Raw genomic sequence first — 18,041 nt, forward strand, 5'->3', positions numbered from 1 at the left:
TTCACCGAGATAATACCTGCATGCTGTGGAGCAGGGACTTGAAATTTGGTGGGGGTGGGTCACCCTCATGTCTGGACCCAGCTTTTTGCCACCCCTATAAAAAAAAAAATCCACCCGAATCTGCCACAGCTACAAGCTGCCAAACAGCTCGCACATGCTCAGTAGAAGTGCCTTTAAGAGTTTTGCAACTAAATGCTGGCAAGATTCTGTCTGCACTGAGCATGTGCCAGCCTCACAGCTCTTACAGGCTAACTAAATCTCCCCCTAAGGGCACATGCTCAGAGCAGGATGGTCCGTGTCTGCTCCCTGCAGGAGTGCCCAGCTAAGTTCCCCCTAAGCTGCATGGCCACACAGCAACCTCTTAAGTGCCGCGGAGTGGAGAGATGCTTCTCCCCCAGCCCGGGCCTGCTGCAGCCAGGGGAGAGGTGCCTCTCCCCCCCAGCCCAGGTGCTACTGCAGGGAGAGAAAGCTGGGGAGAGTTCTCTCTCCCCGCTGTAGCCCTGGGGCAGCCTGCACCCCAAACACTCATCTCCCCGCACTCCAGCCCTGAGCCCCCTCCCACACTCTGAACTCCTTGGCCCCACCCTGCTGCACATAAATTCATTCCGCACATGCGTGGGAAAAATTAGAAGGAACGCTGGTGCCCACTAACTATTATATGACACCCACAGGAACTCTCTTGCTCCCCACTCAGTCATGCGGCTCAGTTTATGCCCCGACAGTCCTGAGAAGAGGAAGCTAGATGCTCCCTTTGCTGCAGCCTTGTCTGCCCCCTGTGGCCGCTGCCCCTGCTAGTGGTCACACCAGTGCCAGCACTTGCCCGTGCACCTTCTGTTCGAGTCTCAGGTGGGCACAAGCAATGCCACATTACGCCGAACCTCATCGGTACTAGAAGTGTGCAGCTACGTCCCATCGCAGACAAGGCCTCAGCCAGGCGTGGAAACTTACTCCGCTTACCTGGCATTGGGACGGGCCGCAGGAGGAGCCATCATGTTATGCACTCAAAAAGGCACCAGCCGGGGAAAGCTGGGCTCTAGCCCCCTCAGTGCCCTTAAACCAGTCACGAAAGCAGCTCAGGCCAGGTTACACCGGGCAGAGCTGCAGTCCCTCCAAGGGGACGTAGCAGTGCTCAGCCCAAGCACTGCGAATATCCATTAGTGCCGCCATGAACCACCTACACGGATTAGCCGTCACTCAGCCCACCCCTGCTGTCCTCACCTGCTGCAGTGGATGAGGGAGGCTCCTGTTTGGGGCAGCTCTGTTGCCTGCATAAGGCTGTATTGCAGGCAGGCAGCAGCGAAATATTCAACACCACAGGAGCTTTTTCTGTTTGCACAGTGAATTTTATTTTCCTACGAAACAGAGCGACGGTTCAGAGACGTAGAGCACTGACGGGGTTACAGAGGCTAGCATGAATGCTAGGCTGGAGTTAGATACAAGCAGATGGAAAACCCCTCTGGTTAACTTTACCCTGTTGAATCTGTGTTAAACCAGGGCAACTCCTGAAATCAATGGGGTTTAGGGCTGGAATCAAATCTGGACTGACTCCTGGAGTCTGCTCTCAATTGACACTGGAGTCACTCCAGACTGCTGTAACTTGCAGTTGTGCTAGTTTAACTCAAAAACATCATCCAACCCCACTGGGCTCAATGGGAACCCTCTGGGTTCAACTGTCCTTGCTTATCTCACATGCAACTCCAGAACAAGGCCTCTAGACAAGCTGGCTCCATTCACTAGTGGATCAGCAGGTAATCACAGCCCGCCCCCCTCCCCCCCGGCCCTTAGGTGGGCTACAGCTCATGCCCAACAAGCCTGAGCCAAACCGAGGGCCCTGGGCTTCCGGCAGCCTCAATATGGCCCCAAAACACCAACATCAAGGGCAACCCTGTAACGCTCACTAGGTATTTGACAACATAGGAAAAGCAACAGAAGGGGAATCAGGTTTGACTCTGTTACGTGCTAGTGGCCAGGAGAAGGGGTAACGTGTTATGAGATAAAGCGTCCTATTGCTAAGGCTGGGGAGGAAAGGGAGAGGGAATTGGAGCAGTTACATTTGCAAAAGGTGACCTGCAAATTGCAAAAAAAAAAAAAAAAAAAAAAAGGCCCAGCTGATTATGCCTTCTTCCCCCATGCAGCTTGATTTACCACTGAGACATCAGGAGAATCGAGTCTGGTCTCCTCTGGCAGACTCACTGGAGGTCTCAGAGATGTGGATCAGGTGAATCATTAACAAAGAGAGCTTTTCTCCCAAGTGTGTGGAGGGCAACTGAGTTCGTGGGGTGTTTAAAAAAAAAATTAACCTGCCTGAATAAAATAATTCACTTCATCTCAAGCAGGCTCTTTGGTATAGCTGCCAGGTCTCCAGTGGGCTATAGTCTTCCAGGACAGACTGGTGGGGGGTGTCGTTCAAAAACCACCTAAAAAAATCACTTACGAGCACAAGTCTCACTGAAAGGAAATACAACTTGTGCTCCTCAGCATCTAAGCTGAGATTCCCAGCAGGCCATAGCGTTTTCCAGGGTAGACAAGCTCTGAATTTCTAGTGTAATGAGAAGAGAAAAGTTTGGGGGAAAAAGTTCATTTCAACCTTTCAGGCTTGTTCTATACTTCAGAAAGCAGCAACAACAACAAAAACCAACAACAAAGAACAGAGGGGCAGGACCCCCACCCTTTGCAGGTCCCCTTAAAGAGCAAACTGGGCCAGGCGCATCAGTTGCAAAGTGTGAGGGAGGAGCCCACGTAGAAGAGCCAGAAGAAAGGGAAGATTTTCTCCGAGAAGGCGGCCGTGAAGGTGAAGATGGGGGCCATGTTATCAGCATTGTAGAATGCCACCCACCCCCCTTCGTAGTCCAGGTAGACCCCAATCTTCCTGGGCCTCTCACAGAGGGACAGGGGAGTCTCAGGGGAGGTGAAAGCCTGGTATTGGTCCCAGTTCTTGCCCTTCCAATTCAGCCCCACCGCCCAGATCCCCTCCTCGGGCGTGAAGTCGATCTTCTCCTTCCTCCTCACCGACTCCCTGGCAGCCCCCACGGCCCAGCTGTCCCCGTCCCCCACTTCCACCTCCCAGTAGTGCCTCCCCGAGGTGAAGCCCTCGGCCCCCAGGACAGAGAAGGAGTAATCGAATCTCTTGGGGCTGGCCGGCACATCCTGCGGGGCGCTCCTCAGCCTCACGCTGCGCTTATCCTCGGACAGCACCAAGTAGGGGTTTGCAGTGTCCAGGTCTAGAGATATATCCGCTAGAGAGAGGGAGACAGGGATTTAACAGCAGAACTCATCCCTGGGGACAGCCCCTTATGCCACCAGATCTTCCCTCTTTTAAGCTGTGGCACTACCTTTGCTGATGGGCAATGGCCTGAGAGATGTAGGAAGCTTCAGGGAAAAGGGGAGGTCTCTGGGCCCAGAGACACTGCATGCTCTTACAGCTTCCAAACTGCATTTGGCTTCGAGAAAACAGGAATTCAGGAGAGCGCACTAGAAGGCAGGGGGGTCTGCTGAGGAAATGCCCATCTTCGCAGCCATCAGCATTTTGTTTCCTTATCCAAAACGGAAACAAAACGCTGAGGGGGAGATTTGGGCTGAATTCCCTTCAGCCATCACACCAGGGGGCGAGTCGCCAGGCCTATGCCCGCACTGTTACTGCCGCAGCAGCAGGGTTAACGTCAGTTCCTGGGACACTGGAAGAAGTCAGCGGAGGGAGGCGGAGGCTTACCTGTGTCGTTCTCCAGCTCAAAGCGCAGATTTTCTAGGGGAATGAAAGGAGAAAGAATTGAGCCCTGGCTTTCCTGGGGATGAGTACCTAGAGCAGGTTGAAAAAGTGAAACAAAATCCACAAAAGTTTTCTTTCTGCCACTGAACCAGGAGTAGGAAATGGGAAACAAGTTCTTCCATTACACTGGAAGATGAAGGAGTATCCATTTTAGTACAAAGACCATTGTTTGAAGAGTTTCAACCAACGCTTAATATCCCGTGTCTAAGGCAGTGGTTCTCAACCGGTTTATCATTGTGGGCCGCATATGTGGCTCTCTATGGCCTGGTCTCCATGAGCAAGGTAAGTCAAGCTATGTTACGCAAGTTACATAACTTAAGTCAACGTAGCTTAGATCGACTTACAGCACTGTGTTATGTCAACAGGAGACGCTCTCCCGTAAACGTAGCTTCCGCCTCTTGGGGAGGTGGAGTACTGAAGTTGACGGGAGAGCGCTCGGCCATCAACTTATTGCATCTCCACCAGATCCACTAAATCAATGCTGCTGCATCAATCACAGTGACGCCGTTTTAAGACAAGCCCTATGTATTATGTGGGCTGCATCCACATAATATATATACTACCTGTATGGCCGAGGCTGTCCCATGGGCCACAACTGTGTGCCAATTGGGCCATAAGCCACCCATGGGCCGGGGGTTGACAACCACTGGTCTAAGGCTTCATTATAGACACCACTCAGAGCTAGGAAATGCCCAGTGAAGGGGAAAGGATCCTATCCCTGGCAAGACACACTGTCACCAGGTCCTCACAACCCAACTCAGAACAGGGGCTTCCACTGCAAGGAATGAGAGACGTGCTACACACCCAGTTCTTCCAACTCTTGCTATAAAACAAGCCCTCAGAGAAAAAGCAGCATGTGTGGACAGAGCATATATGTGGTGTGGGAGGGGGGGTCGCTGGAGGAGACAAAGTGATTTTGAGGGCAACATGCTGCAACCTTAACCACGGGGTTGCTGCTGCTTTAGCCTAGTAGCGGCTTTTAAAATTACAGGGTGGCAAGACAGAGACCACTGGCACAGCCACAGGTAAGACCGACTGATAGAAGTTAGGCACTGAGAGACCAGGTAAGCTACTGACGTAACAGCCCTCCCCAATATTACAGCAGCTATGAGCAGAGAAGACCCAGATGCTTCCATTCACCTTTGAACTCCAGCAGGACTTCCTTCAGGACGGCGCTTTTCTGAGAGAAACTCCTGAGTCTTTTTTCCAGCTCCGCAAACGCAGGCTCCGGCTTCTGAAACGTCCAGTTCTCGCTGCTGGAGAGAGAGGAGAAGGAAGGGTTAGAAACGGGCTTGAGGCCCGGCCCCAGAAAACTTGGGAGCTCTCAGGCCAGTTTGGATCTGAGCTATGCAAGACAATCCCAGTTGTTGTGAGACATGTGACTACAACCCCATGCTCCGAATGGACTGGAACAGGACTTGGGGGGGCAGGAATGGAGACCCGTTTGGGAGCTCTCTGGATTCCCACTAGCCCAGTTCTCTCGCGCTGGGCTACTCTAGTAACAAGGGGCACCAATCCCAGGGTTATGTGGAAAGAAAGGAGACAGAGATCCAGAGTGGGTGTATCTCACGTAAAACACTAAGACCATAGACCGCGCAGGTCTCCAGCTGGGATAGGACCTGGGCTCTCTAACACCAAAAGACAAAGCCCCTACCACAGAAGCTAAAGGAGTAATCCCATTGGTTGTCACGTAGCAGCTAGCCCCTCCTCTCCTTGCTATGGCAGCTGCTAGTGGGACACACGATCACGCGTCAGCGTGTCGCACTCCGTGGCTGCATATTCAGTACTGTTTCCAAGCCGAGCTGAGCGTGAAGGGGAGGGAGATGGAGCCCAGGACTTACCCGATCCTGCTGCCTCCACCACCCTAGAGAGGAGGAGAAAGAAGAGGCAGTCAGTGAATGTGTCCCAGACTGGGGAGGCCTCTTGGTCCTGCAGGGGAGTTTCCACTGGAGTCTGACACACAGGCTCCCGTTCAGAGGGCAGCTGCTACTTCCATCTCCTTCCAGCTGGGATGTTTGCTCTCAGCAGCCTCAGGAATGGTCAGCTGTGAAGTGGCCATGGGGGAAAGCATCTCCCCATGCACTTTACAAGAAGAAAAGATTTTCTGCCTTGGTAGCGAGAACCCCATCCCCCCAAGTCTCCCTGTCCTGCTAAACAGGGAGCTCAAGTGGTGCAGAAGGATGAGCGGGGGAGGTGGGGGGGGAGGGTTAACAGTGCTGGACTCCTGGCTCCAACTCTTTGTCCTGCCACTGGCTTGTTGGGAAAGTCAGTCTTTTCCTGCCTCTGTTTCCCTATCTGTAGAGCAAGGCTAGTATTGCCCTTCTAGCTTCGAAGCTAAACTCATCTGCGTTTGCAGAGGGATTTCAGATGACTGAGAGGAATCGTCTATACTACAGCAGCCCAGCAGCGTAGACACTTCCTACATCAATGGAAGGTGTCCTCCTGTCGCTGCAGGTAATCCACCGCCCTGCGAGATGGTAGCTAAGTTGATAGAAGAATTCTTCCACTCACCCAACTGCATCTATAGTGGGGATTGGGTCGTCACACAGAGTGCGAAATTTTTCACAGCCCTGAGCGATGTAGATAGGTCGATCTGTTTTTTAGGTGCAGACCAGGCCTATGTGAACAGGGGCTGCATTCAGATTTGATTCACACCAGTGTCAAGCTAGATTGATTCAGTAGATTTACACCAACCAGTCCCACTTGAGAGCACAATTTGTCCCACTGAGCTATTAACATGAGCGCTGGCTGAAATTTACCCCATGATTTTATTTTTTAAGTACCCAACTTTGAAACTTCATAGATGTTTTTAATGCAAGAAATCTCAATTGTTTCCTTTTTTGTAACAGCTTTTGAAGCCTTTAAGATCAAAATCCGGCCATGGAACAAAATGGACCAAAACAAATGCATTTTAAAAAAAAAGTATTCCTTACTGTGAAAATGAGACGATTAAAAAAATACAAATTTAAAGGGGGGGGGAGAGGGGTTGACTGGCTCCAGGTAGCATCTAGATAATGTATTTGTCAATTATGTTGTGAACTCTGAATCCTGGACTCCAACAGGGAATGGATCAGAACAGACACATCCCAGTCGAGTGAAGGGGTTTGCAGTGGATCAGGACTCCTGGGTTCTACTCCAAACTCTGGGAGAGGAGCCGGGTCTATAGATGGGGTATCTGGGAGTCAGAACTCCTGGATTTTAGACCCAGCGCTGCAACCAACTTGCTTTGTTCCATGCCTCATTTTCTGCCTACCTCTAATCAGCGAGATGGAAGATAACGATAGTAACCTTATGATGTGTCTCACCTGCGGGGACTGGCTCACCGGCTGCTGCCCCGTCTCTTCTCCCTTCTCAGTGATCAGTTTATCAATGTGGGAAATTTCTTCTGAGAGTTTAGAGACACTCTCATCCCGTCTCTGAGCAATGTCTCCGTCAAGCGCTTCCAGCCGGGACAGCAGGAACTGCTCCTTCTCCTCCAGGAAGCCACGCAGCTCCTTACACTCAGAGAGGATCTTCTGTCTCTCGGCTTCTGTCTGTTTCTGCAATCACAGAGAGGGTAGCTCGATAACAGACGGAAAATCATAAGTAGCCTCTCAGCTGAAGGGGGGACTTCTTTAAAGAGAAAGGACAGAGCAGGATCCTCAGGGCAGGATCAAGCCCTTTAGCAGTAGCTCAGTGACCTGTTACTTTTCCCTGGTCTCTGCATCTTGTGCCTCAAAATCTGAGGTTCAGTTTCTATTTTTTTTTTTTTTGCCCTGACAGTGGCAAAGAAATAACTGAAAATGTGAATGATGCAGTAAGGGTACTTGTGTCTGCAAACAGCCTGAAACAATATCTCTCAGAGACATGAACTGTCACCATGTATTGAAACCGTGTTAACTCTGAAGCCTACGGATGACAAGCTAGAAGTCATCCTTGATCAACATTTTACCGCTGACCACAATAGGTGACAAGGGAGAGGGATGATCCTACTATGAAGATATGCTCCATCCACTGCAAATGGGATTTCATTTGGAGATTGTGAGTGGGCAGAGTTCAGGAGAGACCAGAAGCCCAGCCCTGGAGAGGGAGGTGACCTGGAGTCTGGCCAGATGACCAATTCCTCATCCTGGTGAGGGAGGGGGAAAGGGCACGGAGAAGGAACCAAAGCAAAGAGGCTATGAGAGGGGTAGCAGGGCATGCGCACCTCCTCTGTGACGGTTTCCAGCAGCCCCGAGAACAATATGGCTGCTGAGCTCTGCAGATGGGCAGTTCTTAGAGACATCAAGCCACAGCCCAGCTCCAAGCCCCACAAGCACACAATGACAGCAGCATACACAAGGGCATCTGCACCTCTGCTAACAGCAACAGCAGGGATTTTTCTCAAAACCTTGTCCACCTGCACTTGTCCAAACTCTCTAGCCAGCCAGCCAGCCCATGTTCGCTCTCCCCCCATCACCCTCAGAGGCTACAGAGAAACAGGCCCTGTGTTTGCTTTGTTACTCAGGGCACTCTGATCCCAGGCAAACCTGGGGTGGGGGACGGCGCTGGGCACATACCAGCAGCTCCTCACTTCTCTTCTCCTCGTTGGCTTTGGCTTCTTCTCTGTCTTTTCTCAGACCAGCCAGGTGTTCTTGCGGTGCTTGCTGGAAGAAGCAAGAAGGATCTTTGTTGGGAGGGTTTCACCACAAAGTTCCCAAACTTAGGAACACAGGAATTGCCAGTCTGGGTCAGACCAGGAGCCCATCTCCAGGCTCCAACACCAGCTTCTTCACAAGAAGGTGCGATAAACCCTGCAGCAGGGAATTATGGGCTAATCTGCCCCCAAGCAAACATTATTCTAGTTCATAGAGATTTAGGAAGGAACACTGAAGCACGAGTGTATATGTCCCTTCCAGTGCTCTTGGATCCATAGTTTGAGGAGTGACTAGTCATCCTGGGAGTCAACTTTTTTGGGGGGTGCTCAGTTTGAGAAGATTAAAGGGCCCTGATTTTCAGGAAGACTGAGTGCTTGTCCTCTGAAAAATCATGTCATTCCAGGGTGTCCCTTGTTGGCAAAGGAGAGGCAATTCATAATCACTCTTGGACTTGAAAATTTGGGTCTTGCACTTTTAATCCTTACTATTATAACTCAAAACAAAGGGCGGTACAAATAAAGAACAATCTACGGCAAGAAGTATTCATATAAATATCCAGTCCTGTATTGACTTCTGCTCAATTATATTTGTGGCAATGAGTTCCACTGGCTAATTGCATGTAATGTGAACAACTAGTTCCTTTGATCAGATTTAAAACTGGCCACCTTTCAATTTCATTGAATGTGCCCTTGCTCTGTATTGGGGAAACTCTACTCACCCTGTCTCCTAATCTCCCTTCTCTACTCCATTCACTCTTGCCAGCACCTATATCCTCTCCCCCTCTTGTTTATCTCCTCTCTAAACTGTGCAGTCCCAGCGCTGCCAGTCCCTGCCCATTCACAAGTGTCTCCGGAGCCCAGATCATGCTCTTTGCCCACCTGTAAACCCCTTCTGTTACTGCTTTATCCTTGACCAGAACTGAATACAGTATCCCAGGTGAGAGCATCTCACTGATTTACAGAATGTTGTTAAAATGCCGACCTTGTTATTCTTTATCCTTTATATAGACCAACAAACCCAGGCACAAATTCTGCCGAAAACACATACTAGGAGCCATTGGGACTGCTCACTCGCATGTCTGAGGGCAAGATTTAGCCCTCCCTGAGACTGTTTCTTAGCTACACTTCATGCTCAACCATGCAGATGTGAGCAGAGGGGGCAATAGGACAAATGGAGCTTCAACCGGGGGAGGGGGGGGAAGGAAGAGGGACAAAAACACCCAGGCACAATTGGAAGTAGAGGAGCCCTCTTCCTTTTACCTCCCGGACAGAAATTCCGTCATGACATACCAAAAAAATCTATCCTGCCCCAAACAACCAACTCCTAGCTCCTCCAAACTACTTTAAAAACCTAGTCCAAATCTATGCATCCCTTAAAACCCCAGACACGGCAGCAAAAATACTGCCCCAAAATTAGCTCCCAGCCGCTGCCTCCAAATCTCCCAGCCCCTACTGACATATCCGAAGTCATTCCAACACAACGCCCAAACCGATCCCCCCCAGCTCAGAACATCCCTACGTCCGGCTCCGCTCCTCCCACAACTGGACCCAAACATTGCCCCTCTCCCCTCAAACCACTAGACATAGAATCATAGCAATGTAGGGCTGGCAGGGACCTCAAGAATTTATCTCATCCCCCCCGCAATAAGGCAGGACCAAGTAAACCTAGACCATCCCTGACAGGTGTTGTCCAAGCCCTCCAATGGTGGGGATTTCAAAACTTCCTTTGGGAAGCCTATTCCAGAGTTAAACTACCCTGACAGGGCTTTGGAGCTCCGCTCCAGCTCCAGGCAAAAACCTGCAGCTCCACTGCTCCGGAGCTGCTCCGCGCTCCGGGCTCCACTCCAAAGCCCTGCTGACAGTTAAAAAGTTTTCCTAATATCTAACCGAAATCTCCCTTTTCCGCAGATTAAGCCCACTGCTTCTTGTCCTGCCTTCTGTGGACATGGAGAACAAATAATCACTGCCCTCTTTATAACAGCCTTTAACTGATCTGAAAACTTATTAGGTTTTTCCCCCACTCTTCTTTTCCCAAGACAACACGTCCAGATTTTTAACCTTTCCTCTCAGGTCAGGTTTTCTAAACCTTTTCTCTAACCTTCCCCTCCCCACCTGAAATCCCCAGCTCCAGAGATCCCCTCAAATTCTCATTAAAATCTGCTTCAAATCCAGGCTTTGGGGCTAGCATTTAGGTCTCACCCCACAGTAGGAACCTGTCTCAGTTACAAAGGCCTGCAATAAATTTGATTGTGTTTGTTTTATGTCACTGTCTGCACTGCAGGGGTGGGGGGCAGCATGGCAGTTAAAATATGAATCATGTTACGTAGCAAGTTTTCAAAGGCCAGAAAGAACCTGATGATCCAAACTGTTCTCTGGCATAAACACCTGCCAGAGAATTTCACCTAGCAATTGCTACGTCAAGCCCAGGGCTTCTTGGGTGAGGTACAGTAACTCTTTTGAGAAGAGGCATTCAATCTTGATTTACAAATTGCAATTAAAAGGACAGCACCAGGTTAGTACATACAGGAACATAAGAACGGCCAGCCTGGGTCAGACCAAAAGTCCATCTAGCCCAGTATCCTGTCTTCCGACAGTGGCCAATGCCAGGTGCCTCAGAGGGAATGAACAGAACAGATGATCATCAAGTGAGCCATCCCATCGCCCATTCCCAGCTTCTGGCAAACAGAGGCTAGGGACTCCGTCCCTGCCCATCCTGGCTAATAACCATTGGTGGGACCTATCCTCCATGAACTTATCTAGTTCCTTTTTTTAACCCTTTTATAGTCTTGGCCTTCACAACATCCTCTGCCAAAGAGTTCCACAGTTTGTGCATTGTGTGAAGAAATACTTCCTTTTGTTTGTTTTAAACCTGCTGCCTATTAATTTGATTTGGTGACCCCTAGTTCTTGTGTTATGAGCAGGGCCGGCTCCAGGCACCAGCGCAGCAAGCAGGTGCCTGGGGTGGCCAACGGAAAGGGGCGGCACAACCGGCTCTTCGGCAGCAATTTGGTGGCGGGTCCCTCGGTCCCTCTCGGAGGGAAGGTCCCACCACCAAATTGCCGCCGAAGAATGAAGCGGTGGCAGTAGAGCGATCGTGGCTTTTTTTTGTTTGTTTGTCGCTTGGGGTGGCAAAAACTCTGGAGCTGGCCTTGGTTATGAGAAGGAGTAAATAACACTTCCTTCTTTACTTTCTCCACACCCGTCACAATTTTATAGACCTCTATCATATACACCCATAGTTGTCTCTTTTCCAAGCTGAAAAGTCCCAGTCTGATTAACCTCCCCTCCTATAGAAGCTGTTCCATACCCCTAATAATTTTTGTTGCCCTTTCCTGAATCTTTTCCAATTCCAATATATCTTTTTTGAGATATGGCGACCACCTCTGCACGCAGTATTCAAGATGTGGGCATACCATGGATTTATACAGAGACAACAGGATATCTGCTGTCTTATTATCTACCCCTTTCTTAATGATTCCCAACATTCTGTTTGCTTTTTTGACTGCCGCTGCACATTTTAGTGGATGTTTTCAGAGAACTACCCACATGACTCCAAGATCAGGAGATCCAGAGAAAGCTGATTAGAGGAAAGAAGGAAAGTAATCAGAGCAGCCTTTTTCCTTCAGCTAGACACAGGACTGACATGCTTCCTTACCACCCGATTTAGATTCCTCCTTAATACAGGATTACCTTGCAGAAGATAAAACCCACCCTGGCCTGTGCAAGCCACCCAAGAGAAACTTCTCCCAGGCAAAGCCACACCCCATGATTTTGGCTCTATAGGGCTGCCAATTTTGGTGGGATATATCCCTAGCGATATCCCTGGACGTTTCATCGTATGCCAGACTCCAGGACCACGCCGGAGGGTTAGCAACCCTAGCAACACACCAGCTCAGCGGAGCTGGAACAACTTGTATAGTGGGGAGTGCTGAGAGCCACTGAACCAAACTGTAAACCCAGATACCAGCAGTTCCCAACCAGGGGCCCGGGACCCCCTGGGGGGCCACAAGCAGGGCTGGCATTAGACTCACTGGGGCCCAGGAAAGAAAGATGAAGCCCAGGGCCCTGAGCCCCGCCACCTGGATGCTGAAGCCTGAGCAAGGTAGCTTTGCAGGGACCCCTGTGGCACGGGGCCTCCAACAACCGCCCTGCTTGCTATCCCCTAATGCCTGCCCTGGCCTTTATATGCAGAAAAAGAGTTGTTGTGACACAGGTAGACCATGGAGTTTTTATAGCATGTTGGAGGGGGCCTCGGAAAGAAAACGGTTGAGAACCCCAACTGTATGGGATGGAAACCGCTTCAAGCCAGGGGGTGCGGACACACCCCTCGTTCCAGCACCGATGCACCGGCGCCTTTTCCTACCTTACAGCCCCGGGCAGCCTCTTCTATGGGCACCACCCGGTGGGCTCGGTGGTCCCAGGACAGGTGGCAAACCAGACAGACGGGCTTCTGGTCCTCCTGGCAGAAGAGCTTCAGGGCCTCCCCGTGCCGCTCGCACACCCCCGGCCCGGCCGCCCCCGGCCCGGCAGCCGCCTGCGCCCCGAAATGCTTGACGATCTCCACGATGTTGGCCAGCTGCCGGTTGGGCCGGAAGAGGCGGTGGGGGACCGGCTCCCGGCACTGGGGGCAGCACAGGCTGCGCTCCGAGTCCTCCCAGCACTTGGTGACGCAGGCGCGGCAGAAATTGTGCCCGCAGTCCGAGACCATGACCGGGTCCCGCAGGTACTCCAGGCACACGGGGCAGGTCAGCTCGTCCTGCAGGCTGCGGCCCGGCCCGGCCGCGCCCTCCATGGCTGCAACGGCAACCCCACAAAGGGCTGCAGGGACCCCCGGTTCCTCCGCCTCTCCCTCGGGGCCAGGCCCTAGCGGGGCGCCGGGCGGGGGGCTCTGCACCGCAGCGAAGGGAGGCGAGCCGGGAGCAGATGCCGATCGCCAGGCAGGAAGCCGAGGAAGAGGGAGGAGAGGGGAAAGCTTGTCTGCGTCCTGCAGCAACAGACAGCACAGCGCTATCTAGTGGCTAGCTACAGGCAGGACTCCTGGGTTCTCTCCCCTGCTCTGGGCGGGGAGTGGGCTTTAGTGGTTAGAACGGGGGGGGGCTGGGAATCAGGACTCCTGGGTTCTGTCCACAGGGCTCTGGAGGGGTGTGGGATCTAGTGGTTAGAGCAAGGGGGCTGGGCATCAGGACTCCTGGGGTCAGAGGTGGATTGGGGTTTCTGGGGCCCTCGACTAGAGCAAGTGGGGGCCCCTCCCCGCCCGCCCCCTGCCATCTGCAGTCCCCTCCACCACCCCCTGACACTTCTCCTGGAGAAATGGGGTTGGGGCATGGGGCTTCCCCTGTTTCCCAGCAGGTGCAACAGGCAGGCGGAGCAGCTCGGACTTAAATGAGTTAAAGAAGAGGGACTGGGAGTCAGGACTCTTGGGTTCTATCCCCAGCTGTGGGAGGGGAGAGGGCTTTACTTATTAGAATAGGGAAGGCTGGGAGTGAGGACTCCTGGGGTCTATCCTCAGTTGTGGGAGGAGAGTGGCATTTAGTGGTTAGAGCAGAAGGACCTGGGAGTCAGGACTCCTGGGTTCTATTTGTAGCTGGGCCATTGACTCCTCTATGGCTTTTGGGCAGGTCCCAGCCCCGCTCTCAGCCTCTGTTTACCTGTCTGTACATTTCTCATTGGGCTCCTCTCTGCCAGGGTGATTATTTCTCTGGATTTTTGGTTGGCAACTTGTAAAAGATAAAAAAAAGCAACAAATACAAAATTATTCCTCTCAAGGGAGGAATCAAAGGTCCAACAAACCCATCCCACCCATCCAGTCTGCTCTGCTCACCAGCCAGCCAGGTCCCCAATCCCCCAGGCTCCCCTACTACCACTGTCCTTCCCCCCATCAGTCCCATCCCATTCCCCAATCCTCTCATAGCCTGCCATTTGTCTCCAGCCAGGCCTGACTCCCAACAATCCTACCCCAACCAGCCAGGCCTGCCCTCCCTCCTCCAACCCCTGGGAAGGCAGGTCTGCCCCGTCTCCATGCCAACCAGACCAGCCTGCCCTGTCAGCACCAGCTAGGCTTCTCCTAGCTTGGCTTGACTCATCCCCAATCCCCAGTCAGGCCTGAGCCCATTCAACCAGCCCCCCAGACCTGCCCCCCAACCTCAGTCAGCCTCAAAGCAGCCAGGCCTCCTCCCACTCTGCCCCCAGCCAGACCTGCCCCTCCCCAGCCAGCTGGACCCCTGGGGTAACCCCACCAGCAACACATGGCCAGGCCTCTCTCAATTTGGCTTGCCTGTGCCAGGTCTGACCCTTTCCTCAGCCAGCCCCCTTGCTCAGCCACAGTTGACCCGGTTCCCCATCCACCTCAGCCAATGCCCTAGGCCAGGGGTTCCCAAGCTGTGGCTGCTAGAGTTGTCACCTCTGAAGTATAAAAGGCTGGGATGTCCAAACCACTTGGTCGTGTCCAGCTACCTCAGAAAAGGGGGCGTGCTGGGTGGTAGCCATCCTAGTGTCTACTGGAGCTTGAGCATCTCTGACATGCCATCTTAGCCACCCCCACCACCTTCCAAGTTCCCTGCCTCTCCGCGAGCCATGATCCTGGTTCCCCATACTCCAAAGGAAACGGGCTCTCAGAAATACACGGCCTTGGCCGCAGCTCTGGGTTTGAATTCAAATTCAATGGACATTTCAATCTTTGGTGAAAAAACAGAGGAGGGGATAACTGAAAATACATTCACATTTTCCCTCCTGGTTTTCAACCAGCCCCAGTGTCTTCAAATTGCCAGTTCATGCTGAAATTGAACGAATGTGTATTCAGTGGTTTGAATGGAGTAAAGAACCAGTGCAGACAAGTGGCTAAACTGAGGAGGATCTAAACTTTGAAGATCTGGAGTCTGAGGGCTTGTCTACACAGGGAAGCTACTGTGAATTTCATCATAGAATCAGAATCAGGGTTGGAAGGGACCTCAGGAGGTAATCTAGTCCAACTGCCTGCTCAAAGCAGGACCAATCCCCAACTAAATTATCCCAGCCAGGGCTTTGTCAAGCCTGACCTTAAAAATCTTCTAAGGAAGGAGATTCCACCACCTCCCTAGGTAACCCATTCCAGTGCTTCACCACCCTTCTAGTGAAAAAGTTTTTCCTAATATCCAACCTAAACCTCCCCCACTGCAACTTGAGACCATTATTCCTTGTTCTATCATCTGCTACCACCGAGAACAGCCAAGCTCCATCCTCTTTGGAACCTCCTTTCACGTAGTTGAAAGCAGCTATTAAATCCCCTATCATTCTTCTCTTCTGCAGACTAAACAATCCCAGTTCCCTCAGCCTCTCCTCATAAGTTCATGTGCCCCAGCCCCCTAATAATTTTTGTTGCCCTCTGCTGGACTCTCTCCAATTTGTCCACATCCCTTCTGTAGTGGGGGGGGGGGGCAAAACTGGACTCAATACTCCAGGTGTAGCTTACCAGTGATGAATAGAGGAGAATAATCACTTCCCTTGATCTGCTGGCAATGCTCCTATTTATACAGCCCAAAACGCCATTAGCCTTCTTGGCAACAAGAGCACACTGTTGACTCATATCCAGCTTCTCGTCCACTGTAACCCCTAGGTCCTTTTCTGCAGAACTGCTGCTTAGCTAGTCGATCCCTAGTCTGTAACAGTGCATGGTATTCTTCCTTCCTAATGTAGATCAATCTCTAATAATTTTCATATGTCTTTACATTGTGCCTCTTCATATAACCTTGTGGTGGGTCTACCCACGTGTGACCTCTGTTTTCATGGAACTTTGTATCAAAGCCTCATTTAGAAACTTTGCATTGCCCTTGGTATAATATTATAGCCCCTAAGGATAAAATAAGATAGAAAAAAAATTTCTGTTTGATAGCAGTAGAACAAGAGCTCTTCCCCCCCCCCCCCACTCTTAATCAATTGCCCTGTTGAATGAATGAGGTGTGGATGAGCAAGGCATGGAAGGCAGCACCTCCAGACAGCCTCAACTGTTGGAGAGGGGCTGGGAGCCAGACCCAAGGACAATAAAACGTGTCAAGTGGGCTCATTAAAAACAAGCAGACATACCAACGGCCTCGGGGGTTAGAAGCAAGCACCTTCTTTGGAAACACCCTCTTTGCAGCATTGGGACAACACTCAAAAGAAAGCAGCACAAAGGACCAATGGACACAGACACAGAGTTTGAATCTGGTATAGATTTGCATAAGAGGAAAGCTGCTATAAAAGTGAGGTGTCTTGCAGAGGACCCCGGGTCTCGTCTTGTCAACATGGGAGCATCGATCCGGATCGGCAGAAGCCCAGCTCCACCCCCTCCCCCATCTAACTCACCTGGCCAGTGAAGTTAAGGGGAGCAACTAATTGGTAACAACAAGACAGAGTGTGTTTGTGTGTGTGTGTGAGTGTAAGTGTAATATATTATATGCATATGATACAGTGTTAATGAATACATGTATTACTAATAAATGTGGCGTTTTGTCTTATTCCCCCTTATTCCCCCCCTGTGCAGTACTTTAAGTACAACACTAAGTGCAGGACTCTGCACTTGTCCTTGATGAACCTCATCAGGTTTCTTTTGGTCCAGTCCTCTAATTTTTCTAGGTTCCTCTGTATCCCCACCCTCCAGCGTATCTACCACTCCTCCCAGTTTAGTGTCATCTGCAAACTTGCTGAGGGTGCAGTCCATGCCATCCTCCAGATCATTAATGAAGATATTGAACAAAACCGGCCCCAGGACCGACCCTTGGGGCACTCCGCTTGATACCAGCTGCCAACTAGACATGGAGCCATTGATCACTACCCATTGAGCCCGATGATCTAGTCAGCTTTCTATCCACCTTATAGTCCATTCATCCAGACCATACTTCTTTACGTTGCTGGCAAGAATATTGCGGAAGACCATATCAAAAGCTTTGCTAAAGTCAAGAAATAACATGTCCATGCTTTCCCCTCATCCATGGAGCCAGTTATCTCATCATCGAACGCAATTAGGTTTCTCCACAGAGGGCTGGTCAGCTCCTCCCCATACTGGGCACAGTATGCTTCCTCCATTGGGTGATTGTTTCCTGATATACCATATAGAGCCTCAAACTAAATGTATACCCCTAATAATAATGAATAAAAACAGTAAGAGGATGAAAAAATGCCACCATGGCTAAACAGCAGAGCAAAAGAGACAGTTAGAGGCAAAAAGGCATCCTTTAAAAATTGGAAGTCAAATCCTAGTAAGTAAAATAGAAAGGAACATAAAACTCTGGCAAATCAAGTGTAAACGTATAATAAGGTCAAGAACGAATCCGAACAGCAACTAGCTAAAGACACAAAAACCAACGGCAATTTTATTTAAAGCCTGCCAAACAGCCAGGCCCGTGCCAGTTCCCGCAGCTCCCATTGGCTGGGAACAATGAACCACAGTCACTGGGAACTGCGAGCGGCTGTACCTGCAGACACTCAGCTAAACAAAGTGTCTCATGGCCCGCCAGGGGCTTACCCTGAACAAGCCACAAACCAAGTTTGGGAACCCCTGATCAAGATAAATCCAGGGTACGTCCCCATCTTGAATACTGTGTGCAGATCTGGACACCCCATCTCAAAAAAGATATATTGGAATTGGAAAAGGTACAGAAAAGGGCAATTGAAATGATTATGGGGATGGAACAGCTTCCATATGAG

General features: G+C 50.9%; 1 protein-coding gene across 1 annotated transcript; it reads right to left on the reverse strand.

Annotated features, from left to right (window-relative positions):
* Positions 1 to 1,321: 1,321 nt before the first annotated feature.
* On the reverse strand, positions 1,322 to 13,347 carry LOC117887173 (E3 ubiquitin-protein ligase TRIM7-like). The gene is made up of 7 exons (XM_034789503.1): positions 12,745 to 13,347; positions 8,305 to 8,391; positions 7,072 to 7,305; positions 5,608 to 5,630; positions 4,907 to 5,022; positions 3,710 to 3,742; positions 1,322 to 3,236 (listed from the first exon to the last, which is right to left on the reverse strand). Exons 1-7 carry the CDS (start codon positions 13,171 to 13,173, stop codon positions 2,710 to 2,712), a joined length of 1,449 nt encoding a protein of 482 aa, XP_034645394.1. The 5' UTR covers positions 13,174 to 13,347; the 3' UTR covers positions 1,322 to 2,709.
* Between the last annotated feature and the right edge of the window lie 4,694 nt (positions 13,348 to 18,041).

Source organism: Trachemys scripta, chromosome 14 (genome assembly GCF_013100865.1).
Source record: "Trachemys scripta elegans isolate TJP31775 chromosome 14, CAS_Tse_1.0, whole genome shotgun sequence".
In the NCBI taxonomy this organism is placed as follows: Eukaryota; Metazoa; Chordata; order Testudines; family Emydidae; genus Trachemys; species Trachemys scripta.

Coding starts and splice junctions, on each gene's coding strand:
- LOC117887173 (XM_034789503.1), bottom strand. CDS start 13,173: ATGGAGGGCGCGGCCGGGCCGGGCCGCAGCCTGCAGGACGAGCTGACC. Junction 3,743..4,906: donor AGTCCTGCTGGAGTTCAAAG/GTGAATGGAAGC, acceptor TCATTCCCCTAG/AAAATCTGCGCTTTGAGCTG. Junction 3,237..3,709: donor TGAGCTGGAGAACGACACAG/GTAAGCCTCCGC, acceptor CCCTCTCTCTAG/CGGATATATCTCTAGACCTG.